This window comes from Mesoplodon densirostris, chromosome 4 (genome assembly GCF_025265405.1).
Source record: "Mesoplodon densirostris isolate mMesDen1 chromosome 4, mMesDen1 primary haplotype, whole genome shotgun sequence".
In the NCBI taxonomy this organism is placed as follows: domain Eukaryota; kingdom Metazoa; phylum Chordata; class Mammalia; order Artiodactyla; family Ziphiidae; genus Mesoplodon; species Mesoplodon densirostris.
In genome coordinates, this window is record NC_082664.1 from 42538711 (window position 1) to 42559399 (window position 20689).

At 33.9% G+C, this 20689-nt stretch overlaps 1 protein-coding gene across 1 annotated transcript in view; it reads left to right on the top strand.

The window, feature by feature from the left end:
• The window catches only part of C4H14orf39 (chromosome 4 C14orf39 homolog), a 52770-nt gene that overhangs the window by 17391 nt on the left and 14690 nt on the right, over positions 1 to 20689 (top strand). Inside the window, exons 5-14 of the mRNA XM_060098073.1 lie at positions 5756 to 5943; positions 6038 to 6080; positions 7774 to 7894; positions 9053 to 9144; positions 10594 to 10727; positions 11506 to 11582; positions 16073 to 16158; positions 16249 to 16307; positions 19266 to 19327; positions 20382 to 20554. Coding sequence (XP_059954056.1) covers positions 5756 to 5943; positions 6038 to 6080; positions 7774 to 7894; positions 9053 to 9144; positions 10594 to 10727; positions 11506 to 11582; positions 16073 to 16158; positions 16249 to 16307; positions 19266 to 19327; positions 20382 to 20554 — 1035 coding nt within the window. The remainder of the gene's footprint in view (positions 1 to 5755; positions 5944 to 6037; positions 6081 to 7773; positions 7895 to 9052; positions 9145 to 10593; positions 10728 to 11505; positions 11583 to 16072; positions 16159 to 16248; positions 16308 to 19265; positions 19328 to 20381; positions 20555 to 20689) is intronic.

Below are 20689 nucleotides of genomic sequence, written 5' to 3' on the forward strand. Positions count from 1 at the left end.
GAATAGATGTTGAATTTTATCAAATGCTTTTTCTGCATCTATTGAGATGATCATGTGGTTTTTGTATTTTCTTTTGTTGTGGTGGTGTATCACATTGATTGATTTGTGTTTGTTGAACCATCCTTGTGACTCTGGGATGAATCCAATTTGATTATGGTGTATGGCCCTTTTTATGTGTTGTTGGACTTGGTTTGCTAATATTTTGTTGAGGATTTTTGCATCTACATTCATCAAAGATATTGGCCTGTAATTTTCTTTTTTGGTAGTGTCTTTTTCTGGTTTTGGTATCAGGGTGATGGTGACTTCATAGAATGACTTTGGGAGTGTTCTCTCCTCTTCAGTCTTTTGGAAGAGTTTGAGAAGGATAGATACAAGTTTTTCTTTGTATGTTTGGTAGAATCACCCAGTGAAGTCATCCAGTCCTGGACTTTTGTTTGCAGGGAGCCTTTTTTATTACAGATTCTATTTCACTTCTAGTGATCAGTCTGTTCAACTTATCTGTTTCTTCTTGATTCAGTTTGGGCAGGCTGTATGTTTCTAGCAACTTGTCCATTTCTTCTAGGTTGTCAAATTTGTTGGCATATAACTGTTCATAATATTTTCTTAGTAATTTTTTGTATTTCTATGGTATTGTTACTGAGTCCAAGCTCACTCTCCTTGCCACATGGCAGGCCAATAAATCGGGAGAAGAGGTGTCGAGGCAAGGAATAGTGACTTTATTTGGAGACCCAGCAGACCAAGAAGATGGCAGACTAGTGTCTTAGAAGAACCATCTTATTGGGGTCTGTATGCCAGTTTCTTCTATAGAACAGAGAGGGGGCAGAGGTGAGGAAATAAGTAAAAAGGCCATAAGTCTTGCAAATATCTCCTGGAATAGCCAGCCTTGGGAAGGGGATGTGTTAATTTATTCTTTCTTGCAGCCATTCACAGGTGGACAGGGTCAGGATGTTTCCCTGAACAAAGGCACTTTGGTTTAACATTCAGGCAGAGGGGCAGGTTCCCTGAAGCAGACCATTATGTATAGACAGTAACCTTTTAGTGAACAAAAGTAGCAAGGAAGCAAAGGTTAAAGTAAGAGAAACAGATCCAACATGTAGTCAGATTTGTTCTTCCCTGTAACAATATCGGTTGTTATTTCTCCTCTTCCATTTCTTATTTCAGTTATTGGTATCCTGTCTCTTTTCTTCCTGGTGAGCTTGGCTAGAGGCTTGTCAATTTCATTTATCCTTTCAACTATCTCTTGGTTTTATTGATTTTTTTTTCTATTTTTTAAATCTCCATTTATTTATTTCCTCTCTGGTCTTTATTATTTCCTTCCTTCTGCTGAACTTAGGTTTTGTTTGTTTTTCTAATTCTTTTAGGTGGTAGGTTAGGTTGTTTATTTAAGATTTTTCTTTTTTTGGAAGAAGGCCTGTATTGCTATGAACTTCTCTCTTAGAACTTTTTTTCTGCATCCCATAGATTTTGTATGGTTGTGTTTTCATTGTTGTTTGTTTCGAGGTATTTTTAAATTTCCTCTTTGATTTCATCACTGACCCATTGGTTTTTTAGTGGCATGTTGTTTAGTCTCCATGTAATCATTTTTTTTTCTCATTTCTCTTTCTGGTGGTTGATATCTAGTTTCATACCGTTGCACTCAGAAGAGTTGCTTGAAATAATTTCTGTCCTCTTAAATTTGTTGAGGCTTGTTTTGTGTCCTAGTATGTGGTTTATCCTAGGGAATGTTCCATGTGCTCTTGAAAAGAATGTGTATTCTGTTTTTTTTTGATGTAGTGTCCTGTAGATATCAATTAAGTCTAACTGTTCTATTGTGTCATTTAGGATTTCTGTTGCCTTATTGATCTTCTGTCTGGAAGATCTGTCCATTGATATCAGTAGGGTGTTAAACTCTCCTACTATTGTTGTATTCCCATCAATTTCTCCCTTTTTGTCTCTTGATATTTGTGTTATGTATTTTGGTCCTCCTATATTGGGTGCATATGTGTTAATGAGTGTGATATCCTCTTCTTGTATTGATCATCTTATTATATGTTGACCTTCATTGTCTTTCTTTGTGGCCTTCATTTTAAAGTCTATTTTGTCTGATGTGAGTATTGCTACCCCCACTTTCTTGTCATTTCCTTTTGCATGAAATATCTTTTTCCATCCCCTCACTTTCAATCTATATTTGTCTTTCACCCTGAAGTGGGCCTCTTGTAGGCAGCATATTGTGGATTCTTGTTTTATTATCTAACCTGCCACTCTATGTATTTGATTGGTGCATTTAGTCCATTTATATATAAAGTAATTATTGCTAATACGTATTTATTGCCCTTTTTTTTTTTTTTTTTTGGTGGTACGCGGGCCTCTCACTGTTGTGGCCTCTCCAGTTGTGGAGCACAGGCTCAGCGGCCATGGCTCACGGGCCCAGCCGCTCCACGGCATGTGGGATCTTCCTGGACCGGGGCACGAACCCATGTCCCCTGCATCGGCAGGCGGACTCTCAACCACTGCGCCACCAGGGAAGCCCTATTTATTGCCCTTTTAAACCTTGTTTTCCAGTTCATTTTGCACATCTTTGTTCCTTTCTCCCCTTTTTGTTTTTCCGTTTGTGGTTTGTATTATGCTTGAGTTCCTTTCTTTTTCGTTTTTGTGAATCTATTTTATGTTTTTGATTTGTGATTACCCTGGTTTTCAAGTATGTTATCTCATAACTGTATCTACTTCCTTTAGATTCATAGTCATATAAGCTCAAACACATTCTAAAAGATCTGCATTTTCTTACTCCCCTCCCCCACATTTTGTGATTTTGATGTCCTGTTTTACATCTTCATGTTTATCTTTTTGCTGTTCATTGTATTTATAATAGCTTTCACAGAATTTTTTTGATTGTTTTTTAATCCATGTACTGGCTTATTTAAGTGATATTCAATCCTTTTATTTATTTGCCTTTCCTGTTGTGAGTTTACCTTTTTTATTGAATCCTGCTTCTTTTCTATTTAGAGAAGATCTCTCAATATTTCTTTTAGGATAGATTTAGTATTGCTGTCTTCTTTTAGTTTTTGCTTGTCTGAGAAATTGTTTATCTCTCCTTCTATTCTAAATGACAGTCTGGCCAGGTAGAGTATCCTAGGTTGCAGGTTGTTGTTTTTCAGGACTTTAGATATATCTTGCCCCTCCTTTATGGCCTACAAAGTTTCTTTAGAGAAATTAGCTGGTAGCCTTATGGGGGTTCCCTTGTAACTTGACTCTTTGTTTTTTCTCTTGCTGCCTTTCGAATCCTCTCTTTATCTTTCACTTTTGCCATTTTAATTATGATATGTCTTGGATTTGGACTATTTGGGTTCATCTTGTTTGGGAACCTCTGTGCTTCCTGTACCTGGATTGCTGTTTCCTTCTTTAGGTTTGGGAAGTTTTCAGCCATAATTTCTTTGAAAGCATTTTTGATCCCCCTTTCTCTTCTTTTTTTCCTGGGATTCCTATTATGCGTAGATTGGCTTGCTTTTATTATTCCATAGATCTCGTATGTTGCTTTCTTTCTTTTTTTCATTTGTCTTTCTGTCTGCTGTTCTGCTTGGGTGATTTCAGTTATTCTGTCTTCCAGATCACTTCTTATTCTGCATTATTTAGTTTACTATTTATGCCTTTTGCTCAGTTTTCATTTTGGCAATTTAGTTGTCTAATTTCAATTGGCTTCTTTTTATAGTTTCTAATTCCTTGTTACAGTGATCTGCATTTCTATTGATAGTCTTTCTTAGTTCCTTCAGCATTTTTATTACCTCCGTTTTGAACTCAGGGTCTGGTAGATTGGAGAGGTCTCTTTCATTGTTCTTTCAGGGAATTTCTCTGGTTCTTTTAATTCAGAGTAGTTCCTCTGCTTTTTTCTTTTACTTATATTTCTCCAACTCTATGAATTTTGGAGAAACAGTTGTCTACTGTGGTCTTGAAGGTCTGTTTTTATGTGGGAGTGACCCTTGTGTAGACTGTGTGAGTGCAGTATTTTCGATGTGAGGGCTGTTTGTGGTATGGATGCTTGCCAAGACTCCCCAGGTTGTGCTGGCCCTTGTCCCCTTGATAAGGGATGTGTTTGGTGTTGTGGTGACCAGAGCCTGCACTGGATGTTGGGTGGGGCCTCCTCTTTGCTCTGGTGGTTGTCACAGCCCTGTCAGGGTCAGGGTCTGCTCCCCAGTTGTTGGAGTAGAAGCCCCCACATCCGGTTCTAAGCTGTGATGTGAGGTAGGTGGGACTGGGAGCACTCCCTCTGAGAAAGGAGCCACTGCATGTTCTTCCCCAGGAGCTGTCCACTGGGACATACAACTCTGTGATGCTGCCTGCTACTTGGGGTGCACACCCACAAAGAAATCTGTTGTTGGCGCTGCCCTCGAGGGGCCACATCCACTGCAGAAGTGCTCATAATGAGCTCAGAGGTCCTTTAGGCATGCATGTGTGCTCGCAAATCTGCCTGCACAAGAACCTGCTCAAGCCTCACCCCCATGCCAAAGGGGAAGTGCAGGTAATTGGCTCAGATTTCAGCCCTTCTGCAGGAGCAGTGGTTACATGGGAATTTTTCTTGTAGCTTTGGTTGTATGAGATCTTCTGCAAGCTTTCAGTAGGTATTCTGTGAGAATTGTTCCACTTGTAGATGTAGTTGTGATGTGTTTGTGTAGGAGGTAAGCTCCACGTCCCTCTACTCTGCCATCTTTTTCTCCTCCCAAGAATATGTTTTTTACAATGAACCTGGATTGAACATGTTCAGTGTTGTAGATGAGGACTGACAAACTTTTTTTTGTAAAGGGCCATATAGTAAATGTTCCAGGCTTTGTGGGAGTATACAGTCTTTGTCACAGCTACTCAAGTCTGATACTGTGGTACAAGAGCAACTTTAGGCAGTACGTAAGTGATTGACTGTGTTCTAATAAAATTTTATTTATGGACATTACAGTTTGATTTTCATATAATTTTAATATGCCATGAAACATTATTATTCTTTTGATTTTTTTAATCATTTAAAAATGTAAAAATTGTTCTTAGTTCATAGGCTGTACAAAAACGGTGGCAGATTAGATTTGGCCCATAGATCATAGTAACTGACCCCTATTATAGATCAAGCAAAGTTCAAATGAGAAGGAAGAGTTAATATCCTTTTGCAAGAATTGACCATCTCATTCAAGACTGGTTCCGAAATATATGACCATGCACCTCTACCTTAGTTGTACTTGAAGGAGTTCCTCCAAACAGTGCTGAAATTTTCTTATAAAATAGTTCTGGAGTATACAAGAATGATTGTGAACCCAGAGTTCTATCACCTAGAACATGATAACTTTAGCTTAGAAAACTGAAGGAGATTTAATAGCATAGTTATAGAGGTAGCTAAACTGGGAAGAATAGAGATTCAGAACTCAGGGAGGATAGAGATTCAAGAAGTCATCAAAAGAACCAGGTTCTACAGTGTCATTTAGGATGAAAAGTGAAAAGAGATCACTAAGGTGGACAAATTAGATCATTGATAACCTTGGGAAGGGTAGTTTCATTAAACTGGTGGAAGTGGAAGTTTAATTGAAGATGATTAAGGAGTGAGTAACTCAGGTAGTGAAGAAAAAGAGTAGGGAATTGAAAAGTGTAATAGAGTTAAGAAAAGTTTGAAGGACAGACAGTATTGAGGGAAGCAGAATAAGTAGATTTTTAACTTGTCTGTTATGCTTAATTTAGTAGACTTTAACAAGTGATTTTAGATATACTTTTGTTGTATTGACATCATTTCTTTTAATTTTAACAGAAAAATGTACCACAGTTATATATGTCAGTATAAAGATGTTTTAAAGCAATACCAACAAAAATACTCAGAAACACCTCTTTCACATGAATATTATGAGAAGAAAAGAGAACATGAAGAAATTCAAAACAGAGTGTTGGCATGTACTGAACAACTAAAAATGAATGAAACTATTTTTATGGAATTTTTAGGTATTAATGGTTTTGTTACATACTGTTTTAATAACATTATCTTTGTAATAAAAAAATATAGTAAATTAGTCTAAAATATGACTTTGTTTTTCAGTGCCTGCTCCCTTTCCATCACTTACCAGTTGGACATTACATATGTATCCACAGTAGTATTTCTACTTAGAATTTTTATTGGATAAGTATTATTTCTGTATTTTAATTGTTATTGCATTTCCCTGTGAGAATCACATTGATTTGATATTTTGTTTAATTAAAAAATTTAGAGATTACTTTAAAGATCATCTGGGATTAGTTTTCATACATGTGCATGTCATCAGAAGCAAGAAATTTTAATGCCAATAAGTGGTATATGTATCTATCTTTAAGTGGCATATCTTATCAACCAAACCAATGAAAAAGTCATCTTGCTCTGTCTTACCAAAGAGTTCGAATTAAATCAATTGATTATTACTTGTTAAGATGGAAGATGGTAAGGAGGTGAGTCACAATTCATTGGGTACCTACTTTGTGCCAGGCAATACTCAAGAAGATACAGAACTTTCTTATAAGGAGCTCACAGTTTAGTAGAGGAAACAGACATGTAAACAAGTAATACAGTGGCATTGTATTAGATGCTTAAGTAATTCTTAATTAGTCTAAGTCTCATCTGTTTGTCAAGGAGACCTTCCCTGATGATGAACTTGGAACTTTAATCCTCTTCCAACCTCCACAATCCTTCATATGCTTTCCTATCAGATTATAACTCCACTGTTTGTACTAAGTCTTCTTTATCCCTGCAGTCTACCTTGCTTCATTCTACTTCATCCCAAATCATCCTTTTAACTCCTTTGCTGCTTGCTCTCTCCATGTTTGGGTTTTAGCTTATTCTTTACTTAGTTGTTCATTTGCTGCCCATCTGTGTTTAGGAAGAGGCAGAGGTTGGTAGATGCATAAGGCACAGCAGGGGTTTAGGGAGTTGGATGTAGAAACGGATGAGACATAAGATTACCTGACAAACATGAAGAGGTGATGGAGGTAGGGAGAATTGAAGATTAGGATTTAAATGTCTATATCTAAAATTTTAAATTGATACTTTTGATAACAGCATAGCATTATAAATAATGTTCATCTGAAATTTCATGTGCTAGCATATAAATCATAAGTTTTAGCGAAATAGAAAAGGTCTGATAAAGATTTTCTCTGGAATTCTTGTTCATTAACACTGTTTTATTCATTTTTAAATTCTCCTAAATGGATTGTAGAGTAACTTAGGAAATGGTAGGAGCTAATAACCATTCAGGGTGTCTGTTAACAGCTGAGAAATTCTCTACTTGAAATTGGGTATAAATCCAGTTCAAGCAGAAAGTTCAGATAGAAGATGCAGCTCTCTTCTGAGTTCTGCAGGGTGCACTGATGGACCTTAAAGAGCAAGAAAAGGAAAATTGAGTGGATTTTTAATGTTGACTTTGGAACAAATAAATTATAGAAACACAAGACGTTAAGTTTGGACCTGAATTGATTATGTTCATCATGCCAAATGACATGATAAAGTTGGGTAAAAAGCAAAAGTGAAAAACCACCCTGTGAAAATATTTAACTGAAAGAAAAAATCCTGACACATATTTTTGAAGAAATGTTATTTTTAAGCTAAATATATAACATAGACGAACAATAAATTGTCTTTTCAGTTTGCCAAATGTTTGTACTAGTCTCACAGCTATTTTCAGATATTGTTATTAATATTGCTTATATGGTACATATACAAATAATGTTACATAATACTAATTATTTTTTATATAGTGTATGTAAGTGTGAAATTTACTTGTATAACATAGTTCCTTAACATAAAAGGGTTAATTTGAGATGTAAAACACAAGATACTCTTAAACATGCCAACAAATTTTCCAAAAGATCCTATGAATTGAAGAAAGAAGTAGATGATGTGGAAATAGAAATTAATTATTTAAACCAGGTATTAATTTTGTTATATGTTTCTAATATTTGTGTTAATGTATAAGTGTAATGGTGTGTTAGATGAACGTCTAAGAAGAGCTATTTCTAAAGATCCTCGATATGGAGAAAAGCTTATAATAATTTATTAGCCTCAGATTACCATTGAATCAAAAATGTGTTTTAGGTATTGAATGTATTCAGCTCTGAGTTTTGGGGAATAGTTTTAACTTTCTTTGGGTGCTAAGGAAAGAAGATAGGAAGGAACAAGATGGAGCTTAATAATAGGTATTTAAAGGCATTAGCAGAGCTTACAACAGTGTTGTCAAAAAAGAGAACAAGGCAGTAAATAATTTAAAAGACTTAATCTAGAAAATTTATGACTATAATCTTTATAAAGCTAGTTTAGCCTTTAATACTGATGGTGCATGATATCTTCATGAATACATTTTTAGTATTGTATTGAAATGTGGCTTTCACTGATGGGTATGAGAACCCATCAAAGTCACTTTAAATTTTGAAAAAAAGTTGAATAGCTGATTTTCTAAATTTTCTAAAAACTGTGGCTTCCCTGGTGGCACAGTGGTTGGGAATCCGCCTGCCGATGCAGGGGACGCGGGTTCATGCCCCGGTCTGGGAAGGTCCCACATGCCGCGGAGCAGCTGGGCCCGTGAGCCATGGCTGCTGAGCCTGTGCGTCCGGAGGCTGTGCTCCGCAACGGGAGAGGCCACAGCAGTGAGAGGCCCGCGTACTGAAAAAAAAAAAAAAAAAAAAAACTATGTAAAGATGGTGTATTCATCATTCATAGGCATGAGGTTCCAAGTAGTATTAACATCATTTTAGTAATGAGAAGAAAGTGGATGCCACTTTCTTTAAAATATATGGTAACTACATCTCTATGTAGGGAATCAATGTCTACTTTGCCTCTGACTGTCCTTTTTAAAAAAGAAGATGAAAGTTCATTGAAATCTAATAGGTTTGCTAATGGAGTTGTAAGAAAAAATAAAAGGAGTATGATTTATTGTTAATTTTGACTCTTTTCACTAAAAGATTGCTAATACTACCAAAAATATGTCTTGTGATTATGTAGAAAAAATCATATTCATTAGTTAGGATAAACCATATGTTTATCCTTAATGCTTTGCATGTAATTGTTTTGCTTTATCATATTTCCTTTTAGCAGATTGCAAGACTTTATGAGATGAAGAATCTTTCAGAAACTCTGGAAGAAAAAAATAAAAATATAGAAAAGAGAAAGGAATCGAAAGAAAGGTATAAGTAAACTTTAAAATGGGATTTTATGTGAACAGATATTCTGCATTTAAAATTTGATTACATATTCTAGCCCAAGCCACTAATATTTACATAGTATCTATAAATATTTATTGTGCAGGCTGTTTTCTATTCATTTCTTATGAAAAATATTAATTTATACATTTAAACATTGTGGACTAATATTCAAATTTGCTTATTATTTAGTAAGGTAAAGGATAATGTGTAGAGAGAAATAGGGTAGCAGCAGCCCATTTGCTGTTCTGTAACCTGTCAGTTGTACATTTCATCCAGTTTTCCATTATGGGTCACCAAAAGGAGTAAAACAAGAGGAAAAATGATGGGAACAGCAATGTATTTGCCTTTTTATCATCCTGTCACCAGCTTGACCAGTTCTCCTTTGCCACAGAGAGTGAAGATGAATCAAAATGTTGCTGAATCTGTGGCATCATATGTTTCCTTGTCTTTCATCCTAATGGTGATAAAATAGATATCAGTGGTGGAGGCACTTAAAAAGAAAAGATTGATTTTGTCTGTTATTGTGTGACAGGAAAATAGATGTATTACTGTTGCTGTTTCTGATAAACTTTCTACTTTTTCTCTTTCTGCCTATACCCTTTTAAAATCTTAAATTCCTCTTCTCAGGCTATGTTGCTCTTAATCTGATTTTTCAACACACTCTTCTCCCAAGTTAACTTCCCTTATCCTATTTCCTTGGATCTGTTATTTTTATTGATTTCCCCACTCCCACGTCTCACATCCATGGTAATGTGTCTTTAATTTTATAATGAAATTGATTAGAAAAATACATAAATGTACAGAATTTCACTTTATTGATAACTTTTTAATATAAAAATTCTCTGTTGAGAGAAACTTATATAACTATTTAGTTATTTTTACTTATATTTTGATAGTTATTATCAAATAATACCAGTATTTAAATTATTATTTAACTATCAATAATATAAATTATTTCTCTAACTTAGGAAAAATTCAATGAAATTGTTCTTCCAGTAAAATACTTAAGAGATCCATTAATGATTGTAATATTGCTTTAATGATGTCTGTGTTCATGCTAGTTGAATTTTTTCTGAATAAATCTTTTTAAAGTTTGAAGTAGTACTTCAAAATCTAAAGCATGTTATTTGCAAATACAGTTTTGGTTTAAAATGTTTTTCACAGGTTTAGAAAGTCTTTTAAAATGATTATGTTTTAAAAATGAGGGTGTGGTACATTGAGAAGAGCACTGGACTTAATCAGAAAAAGTGTATTTTAGTTGTGACACTAGTAGGTAATTTAATAATATTGGGCAGATTTGTTAAATTCTCTGGAACTTCTTTTCATTATCTTCAAATTGAGGAGTTTTAACTATATAATATCTAAATATCTCTTCTAGCTTTAAAATATGTTAATTTTTTACTTAGCTAATATTTATAATTCACTCTTTAGAATTTTTGAAAAAGATGAACAGCATGTACTTATGTTGAATAAAACCCCTCAAAACAGTCAATTATTTCTTCCATATGAATCTCAGAAATTAGTCAAACCAATAAAGATGCATCCTTCAGAACCAAGAGTTAAAGGTACAGTATCTGTTTATTATTCAAAAACTTAGTTTTCTTTGAAAACACATAAAGGAAGAAATAGAAAGGAGCAACTTTAGTTATCATTTGGTGTAAGCAAGAGCCAACAATACTGGAGACCTATAGACTCAGTAAAGTGCCACTTTGATTTTTTCTGAGAGCAAACAAGATGTGCCTTCTATACATAACATTTTTCTCTTTGAGAAAGAAATCACTCATACAATATTTTTTTAAAAAGTGTTTCAGCCTGGTTTCCAGCTGTCAGGGGAGGATGAATAATTATATATTTTTCATTTGAGAGGTTGTATTACCAGTATGTATGGTTAAAGTGGGTGGCAGACTTGTGATAATGATATTTATGACTTAGTCACTGAGATATTTGAATGTTTCATTCAATGGATAGATTAACTACATTGTATTAGGTTAACTGCATTGGCTGTTTTAGTCCCCAAATCATTAATATCACCACTCTTTGTTCTTTGGTTCCCCATTATAAAGATGTAGTCCCATTATAAAGATGTAGTTTTGTCAGCTGTTTTTTAAAATTTAATTTAATTAATTTATTTTTGTCAGCTGTTTTTCATTTTACATTCATGGTTATTGTAATTGCTACTGTATATTGAGGAATTAAGAATATATAGTGATTCATAATTATTTTAATTTAAATTAAATATTAATGTAACGATTTTTTAAAATTACAAGGTTAGGTTAAATATTGGGCATGCTATTTGATTCTATTTCTGGAATTGATTTGAAGTAGTACCATTTAATAACCTAGATAAAAAAGAAGAAAGTTCTGTGAAGCAGTCAAAACTTGCCAATATTGACTTCAGACAAAAAGAAAGTGATACTCAGGTAGGTATTTCTTTTTTAATAGTTCAAATTAGGTGCTTGCATTAAATGAGATAGTGAATGTATTGCATTTAGGACGTGTGTGTGTGTGTGTGTGTGTGTGTGTTTTATAAATATATTAAAGCAGCCATTAGTACAATCTCAGGATCTAAAAGACTTAAAAGAGTTTCAATATGGCAGCCTGAGCATATACTGTAGCCTTCTCCCTTACTTCTAAAAATAAAAGATATTTGAAAATACCAATCTCTGTACCCAGTAGGCCAAAAATGGTAAGACATTCTAAAGGAATTGTATTGAAGAGGGAAATTGTGGCACCATCTCCACAATGTCATCATTTCTCAAGCTCCATTGGTGTTTTCTTTCCCTGCTATCCTTAACGCTAAGCTTTCACCTCAGGTTATTTCATGGTCAGAAGCTAACCATTACAACTTGCCATCATATCTTCCTTCTAGGCAGGAAAGAAGAAGGGGAGAAAGGCTAGTTGAGTCAGCCTCATTTTAGGGATCTTTTATGGAAGCTCCTTAAACAATTTATGTTAATGTTTCATTGGCCAGAACTTTGTAAAATGGCTACCTCTATCTGCAGAAAGGTTGAGAAATATGGTGGGCTTTTTTGTTTGTTTGCTTTTTAAATCACAACACAAAGGAAATGTAGATTTTGGATAGGATAGAAAACTGGCAGTTTCTGTCATAAGAACAAATCAAATAGATGAAAAATAAGTAAGGATGTAGAGGATCTGAGTAGCACAATTAGCAAACTTTGTACCCAACATACACAGAATTCAGTTAAATTTTGTTTGCAGTATTCACCAAAATTGACTATTTACTAGAACAAAAAGGATATCTCAACCAATTCTAAAAAGCCGCTATCTTCACTAACCACAGCATAAAAAAATACAAGTTAAACGAAAAGACAGCCCTGTCCTCAAAAAACTATTTGGCTGAGAAAAAAGAAATTCACATACTTTGAAATTACTTTTGGGTTATAGAAGAAATCAAAATAGAATTTAAAAACTATTTAAAAGAATACTATAAACCCAAACCTGTGAAATGTAGCCAAATTGGTCCTCAGAGAGACATTTATATTTGAAAACAAACATACTAGAAAATTAGAAGGATTAAAATTAGCTGAACTTTAAGTATGAAAAGTTGCACTCAAAGTATGAAAAGCTTAACTCAAAATACAGAAATAAAATAATAAATGCAAAGAAAGTAGAAATTAATGAAATTTAAAAGTTGGGTTAATTAATATAGCCAAAAGCTAATAAGTTTCAGCAAGTGTAGAGAAAAAAGAATACCCTCCCAACAAAAGAAAAGAATAAAAGGGGGGGAAAGTGCATATCTCTACACTTATGTAAGACATCTTTTCTAAGTCCTAAAAGGATACTATAAAACTATATACCCATAAATTTGAAAATTTAGGTAAGAGGGACAGTTTTTTAGCACAATATAAATTGCTAAATAGACTGAAAAAGAAAAACATGAATAGATCAATAACCTAGAAGAAACTGATGTAAGTGAAACTGAAATGTATATAAATACCTATTTCCCTCTTTTCTCCCTTATTTCCCTCCCTTTTCCCTCCACCACACATGCCCTTCAGAACACGCCAGACTCAATTTTTCAGGTGAATTCTACCAAACCGTTAAGGATTAGATCAGAGTTTCTCAATAGTGGCACTGTTGACATTTTGGGTCTGATAATTCTTTGTTGTGGGGTCGTCTTGTGACCCGTTAGAGTCCAATAGCACCTCATCCCCAAATTATGACAATCAAAAATATCTCCAGACATTGTCAAATGTCTCCTAAGAGGCAAAATTGCCACCAGTTGAGAACCATTGGATTAAATAATCTTTTTATACAAACAATTCCAGAGTATAAAAAGAGTTGGAAACTATCCAACAAATTATAAATGAACAGTCCATTAGATAGCAAGGACAAGGATAGTGTAAGAAAAGAAAAATTATGGTACGTAAGTCTCAAGAATGAACACAGATGTAAAAATCCTAAATAAGTTACTAGCAAACCAAATTTTGCAATGTAACATTGAAAGAGTAATATATTATGACTAACCTTGGTTTTCCCAAAGAATACAATGATTGTTTACCATTAAGAAAAATCTAACAATATGATTTCCTACATTAATAGATTAATAAATAATTTTAAATAAAGATTTTTAAAAGAATGTTAGGGAGATTCTTACTACCAGATATTAAAATGTTTATTTTTTTATTTTTTAATTAATTTATTTCTTAAATAAATTATTTTATTTCATTTATTTTTGGCTGCGTTGGGTCTTCGTTGCTGCGTGCAGGCTTTCTCTAGTTGTGGCGAGCAGGAGCTACTCTTCGTTGTGGTGCACAAGCTTCTCGTTGCAGTGGCTTCTCTTGTTGTAGAGCACGGGCTCTAGGCACGTGGGCTCAGTAGTTGTGGCTCGCGGGCTCTAGAGCGCAGGCTCAGTAGTTGTGGCACATGGGCATAGTTGCTCCGCGGCATGTGGGATCTTCCCGGACCAGGGCTTGAACCTGTGTCCCCTGCATTGGCAGGCAGATTCTTAACCACTGCACGGCCAGGGAAGTCCTAAAATGTTTATTTTTAAACTTTTGTTACTGAGATATAATTCACATATAAAATTGATTGTTTTAAAGTGTACAATTCAGTGGTTTTTCGTATGTTCACAAGATAGTGTAACCATCATCACTGTCTAATTTCAGAACATTTTCATCATCCCCGAACATTTTTAAACATTATCAAAATGCAGTTATTATAACTGTGGTACAATAAAAGACAAATTGATCAATGGAGTATATCAAAATAAAAAAGCTTTTGTATGGTGAAAGACACTAACAGAGTTAAACGAGTGACAGAATTGTCACTTAGGGGATTGGTGTCTGTAATGTATAATATACAAAGAAATACATAATAATTCTTAAAAATTAATTTAAAAAACTATAAAAATGGTCAAAAGATAAGTCAGCTTACATAAAAGGAAAGACTAAGGGTCACTAAACGTAACAAGATGCCTGACCTCAGGAGAACAGGGAAATGCAAATTAAACCAATGAGATACCTGGTTTCACCTGTCAGATTTGCAGACATTAAAACATTTGATAATGTCTAGTGAAGTCAACACCAGTGGGAGTATAATTTGGGACAACTGCTTTAGAGGACTAGTTCACAGTACTCATTAAAAATAAAAACGCACATACTCAGCAATTTCACTTCTTGGCACCTACTCTAAACAATTACTTGAAATACTTGTACAAATACTTGTACCAGGAGGAATACATAAACATGTATATTGTTTAAAACATACATCAAGGGCTTCCCTGGTGGTGCAGTGGTTGAGAGTCCGCCTGCCGATGCAGGGGACACGGGTTTGTGCCCCGGTCCGGGAAGATCCCACATGTCGCGGAGTGGCTGGACCCGTGAGCCATGGCCGCTGAGCCTGCGCGTCCGGAGCCTGTGCTCCGCAATGGGAGAGGCCACAACAGTGAGAGGCCCACGTACCGCAAAAAAAAAAAAAAAAAACATCAAAACTGTAACAACACTTGTTCTTTAAGGGCCAAGTGTTCTTTGAGGGACAAGGTCTTTTTCTTATGATCTAAAGGCACATAAGATGACAGAATTAAGACCAGTGACTGTTATAACAAATAAAAATGGATAAACTTTCCTATTAAAGGTATTTTAATTTCAGGTCAAATAAGAAAAATCAGTGACTCTTCAAAATGAGTGACTCAGGGAGAATGAAAGACTTGAAACAGACAATACAAACATTAGTAAAGTAGCAATTTAAATATTAGTATTAGTGCTTTGTGACCACCTAGAGGGGTAGGATAGGGAGGGTGGGAGGGAGGGAGACACAAGAGGGAAGAGATATGGGAACATATATATATGTATAACTGATTCGCTTTGCTATAAAGCAGAAACGAACACACCATTGTAAAGCAATAATACTCCAATAAAGATACTAAAATAAATAAATAAATATTAGTATTAAAATTTAATTAAAGTTAAAAATGAAATATTAGCTTTGTCATACATATCATACATATTTTAAAAAGAAAGTTTCAGGCTTTAATCTTTTAACCTACTGTTTTCCTATAGTCAATTTGTGAGATTATAGGGGATGGAGAGACACAGACATCAGGTTATTAGTTGAGAAAATGGTAAGATTCACGTGATTAATCATGAATAAGGAAGAAAAATTTTAAAGTTTACCTTAAATGAAGAAATGCTATCAGGCATAGTTATTATACTTGTCAAAAACACCAAATTCCTTGAGAGTTAAACCTTTTTTATTTCCCAGTATTTGACTTAATGTTTTGTATGTAGTTGTTTCATTTAATTTAATGTTTTGTTTGTAGTTGATGTTGATAACAGCAGTGAGGATGAGGAAGGTGACAGTGTTCTTGGAGAGCCCTGAGTATCCATGGCAAGCAAAACATTTTATTGTTTTGTGTAGTCAATTCTAATGCTTAATTTCTTTTGTTCAGGTATTGAATGACTCTGCTGGGAATAACCATTCAAAGTGTTCACATGTTACGGCTTTTAAAAGTTCACAAAATTTTATGCAGTTCAGGTAACCTTTAAAAATAAGAAAATGCTTTAATTTCTGAAATAATTTATCAGCTCAGTAAATAATGTAAAAATTTTGTTTATTGTATTTTAGATTGTTAACTCCACAGAAACAATCAAATTGCAATCAGTGGTTGGAAAAGGGAGATACAGGTATTTGCTGTTTATATTTTTCCTAAGAAATGTGAGTAACAAGTTATATCAGGTTTTTACACTAGTCAAATTATTTGCATTGGTTGCATCTCTGGTTAACTGACCATGCATGCCTGGTTTTTAAATGCATTTTTCTTAAATATAAAACAAATACATTTTATTGTAGAAAATTTGGAAAATGGAGAAAAATATAAAAGAAACAAAAATACGACCACCCAGATATAACTGACACTACATAATGCTGTTGTATATTCTTATATTTTTTCTATGCATATCTGTGTTTTGTTCTTTTAGTTTATTCCTCCAAATTTGAAGCATACTATGTATATTATTTTGTATCCTTTTCTTTCCACTTGATGTACGGTTGAGGATATTTTTCCATGCCATTAAATAGATTTTATTTGTGATGACTTATAATAGGTCTTTGCATCGGTATGCTGTAATTTATTTAGCCATTCTCTCACAGTGAATATTTTGTTATTTCCAGGTTTTTTGCTGTTATAAATAACGCTACTATATTCTTTTATATAAATATTTTATTATCTTGGATTATTTTCTTTGAATAAAATCATAGAAAGGTCACAGAATATATACGTATGAGTTTATTATCCTAGAATCAACTAGCTATTGGAACTTTGATGCACCCTTAAGAGACAGAGACTCATTCTCTGTCTATGTATATATGTGTATGTATATGTATACATGTATGTATATGTATATATAAAATATATAATATATCATAGAGACACATAGGTATATATGTGTGTATATATATATATATTTGGTAGCCCAATAACGAATAGTAATTATTCCATTCATTAGGCTATATAAAAGTCTTTACCTCTTCTTGTCTATAGCATGTGGATTACTGACTTATTTTGAAATTAAAAAAATGGCTCATTCTGGCAGTGTAAAATTCTGCAAATGTATGCACATTCAGAATGGTCATATAATATACTATGAGTCTATTCCTCTCACTCTCAATATAGGATTCAACCAAGACAATATGCTTATTTAATGCAGATGGATATTCTTCCTGCTTTCTTCTGGAAAAAAGAATTATATCTTATCTGCCCAGGTGATATATTTCACCTGTTTATAATCCTCTATATATGCTAAGCTGACAGAGTGTTAGACAAGGGAGGAACGGATAATCTCTAGGAACAATATACCCCCTAATACAGATATGTGGGGAAATGCATGTATCTGGCATAGTCCTGGTTGCCGTTGAGCATGTATGGTGAGGCTTCACACCCAAGAAGGCATATAATTATCTTGGAAGAAGAAAAGACTTTCTTCAACAATCTCCAACCCTATCTTTTGAAGAAGTTAATATGTGGTGAAAATAGTAGTGTGACTGAACTCGAGAAAAAACTATAAAGCATTCAGATGACCAAATAGGGAAACATTTATTCAAGATAGGAAAGAATTTCTTAAAAAAATTAAAAAGCCCAATCATAAAAGAAAAATTGATAAATTTGGCTATATTAAACTTAAGAATTTCTGTTCATCAAAAGACACTATGAGGGCCTCCCTGGTGGCGCAGTGGTTAAGAGTCCACCTGCCGATGCAGGGGATACGGGTTCGTGCCCCGGTCTGGGAGGGTCCCATATGCCGCGGAGCGGCTGGGCCCGTGAGCCATGGCCGCTGGGCCTGCGCATCCGGAGCCTGTGCTCCGCAACGGGAGAGGCCACAACAGTGAGAGGCCCGCATACCGCAAAAAGAAAAAAAAAAAAAAGACACTATGAAAAGAATGGGAGGCAAGAGAATATATTTCCAATACATAAAACTGTCAAAGGACTCGTTTCCAAAAATGTATAAAAAACTTCTACAAACCAAGGATAAAAATACGGACAACCCAATAAGAAATATGTGCAAAATAAATGAATAGGCACTTCAAATAGAGAAACTTTTGTGGCAGATAAACATATGAAAAGATGTTCAACAAATCAGGAAACTGAAAAATAAACCCACAATGAGATATTATACACCCATCAGATGAGCAAAATTCGGAAAGTCTGACAATGCTAGATGTTGATGAGAATGTAGGACAGTTAGAACTCTCATAACTATTGGTAGGGACTGTCATTTATAAATGAAATATATTGTCATATAACTAAATTATAATTGGAACTAGTAATTTTGTCTGGTGAAATCGAATGATTTCCTAGGGTAGCTCAGGATGGCTAGCTGCCACAACAAAAATTGGTGAATAGTTTCAAAACTAAAGTTTGGAAAATAGGTTAACATCTGGTAAAATGAAAGAAACACTACCCAGTATTTTGTAATTCCACTCCTAGGTATATACCTAGAGAAATACAAGTACATATATACAAGTATATATGTAGAAGAATGTTAACAACATTGTAATAGCCTCAAAGCAGAAACACCCCAAATGTCCATTTGCAATAGAATGGATAGATATATTGTGTTGTGTTTGTACATTGGAATACTTTACATCCGTAAAAGGAAGCAAACTATGTCTATATGCAACAATACATATGAATCTCATAAGTGTATACTAAACAAAAAAAAGCATGACAAATGTATTATTATTTCATCATACAACATTTTAAAACAGGAGAAAAAACTATATTGCTTAGGTGATAAAACTGTATAAAGCAAATCAGGGTATTGATTATTACAGAAGTCAGGATAGTGTTTACCAATGAGGAGGAAGATATGTGGAATATGAGGCCTTATGGAGAACTCATAATGTTCTATTTCTTTACCTAGGTGGTGGTTACATGGGGTGTTCTCTTTATAATTTTGTTTGTTAAACTGTTCATATAGGTTTTATTCTCTTATCTTTATGTATTGGGTTGAACTATCTAAAATTTCCATTTTTATAGACCCAGAATAGTTAAATATTGGCAATTTCATATGGTTTGGCTAATATGTTTTATTTACAATTAAATTACAAACAGAAAATATATTTTGTTCTCATATAACAAACAGATGCTGAGTGTGGAGATAAAGGGATGGTAAAACAATTGAAAGAATCAAAATGTACTTCACAAGTAAGTCAAATGTTTGGTTTCTAATTTCTAAGCAAAATATTACAATTTAAAATATTCTGTTTCCGTTTTAATTTCAGTTTGGTATAATGAAGATTATTTATGTGAGGTCTAGATCTTATTAGTTTGGTAATCAAGTTGCTGTGATGTTATAGATTCTATCCCTTGGAGGAGTTATAGATTTAAAAATGAAGCCACAAAAAGTTTACATGAAAATTTACACAAAAAATTGTCATTAATAATTGACTATATATAATTGATACCACAACAACTAAATCATAACTGAAGAAAACAATTTTGTTTGGTAAGATTGAATTATTTGCCCAGGCTGCCACAAAAGTATCTTCAAAATATTTTTTAATAGTGGAAAGCTTTAGCGATGATAGGTGTAGGCAGTGTACCATAGCTACTAAGGGATAAGACAGGAGAAACAAGAGTAGTATTCTGCTGTAAAGAAATACAGGTAAAAAGCACATTTTCATTTTTTTGCTGGAGGGACCCAAACTGTTTCCGTAATGGGATTTGGTAACAAAACATTTGAGAAATCATATTCCTAGCCTACAAAATGATATAAAGGAAAATTAGTATTCAAGTTCTCAATCTTTGCAGGGAAAGTAGTATAATGAATTTATTAGGGCAAAAAGTGCAAAGAACATAACAAGTGAGAGCAAGATTGCTCTTTTCTTTCAAGGGGATATTGTATACAAATCTTGACCCAGAGCATGATGTGGAAATTTTAAAAGAAAAATCATTCCTAACCATTTTTCTTCATCAATCTGAGTATGTCCTGGTTATGAGTTACTTTTTCAGGTAGGGGTAGGTGAGATAGAGCTGAGAAGAAAAGAAAAATTGGAAAATTAAAAATAATTATTTTCCTGTTTTTTGAAGATATATTTTGGTATCACTTTCACCAATTATTCTTATTTTACTTATTTTTTCTATGAAATGATAACATCATATGTTAATATGATGTTTTTAACCTCATATTTTTACATATATGAGTTTATTAATGCAATAACAGTCATTTTTATAGTTTTCTGTTACTTTGAATTTGCAGGTTACATATGCCGAACATTTGGGGAAGCCAATAGAAAGTAATAGTGATGAAGTAGAAGAAAGGGCTGAGATTCTTCCACGAACTCCTGAAATTCCTTTATTTTTAAGGACTCCTGAAGCTGTGAGAACACTTGACTCTGTGGAGAAATTACCTAAAACCCCCTCATTTGAAATGTAAGATTTTAATTAGTAATTATAATGAAAGAATCTACATATTGAGTTATGTAAGTAATTGATAGGAATAGTAAAATGCCTAATACCTGTAACTTTAAAAAGTTTTTATTATGGAATATTTCAAATATACAAAGG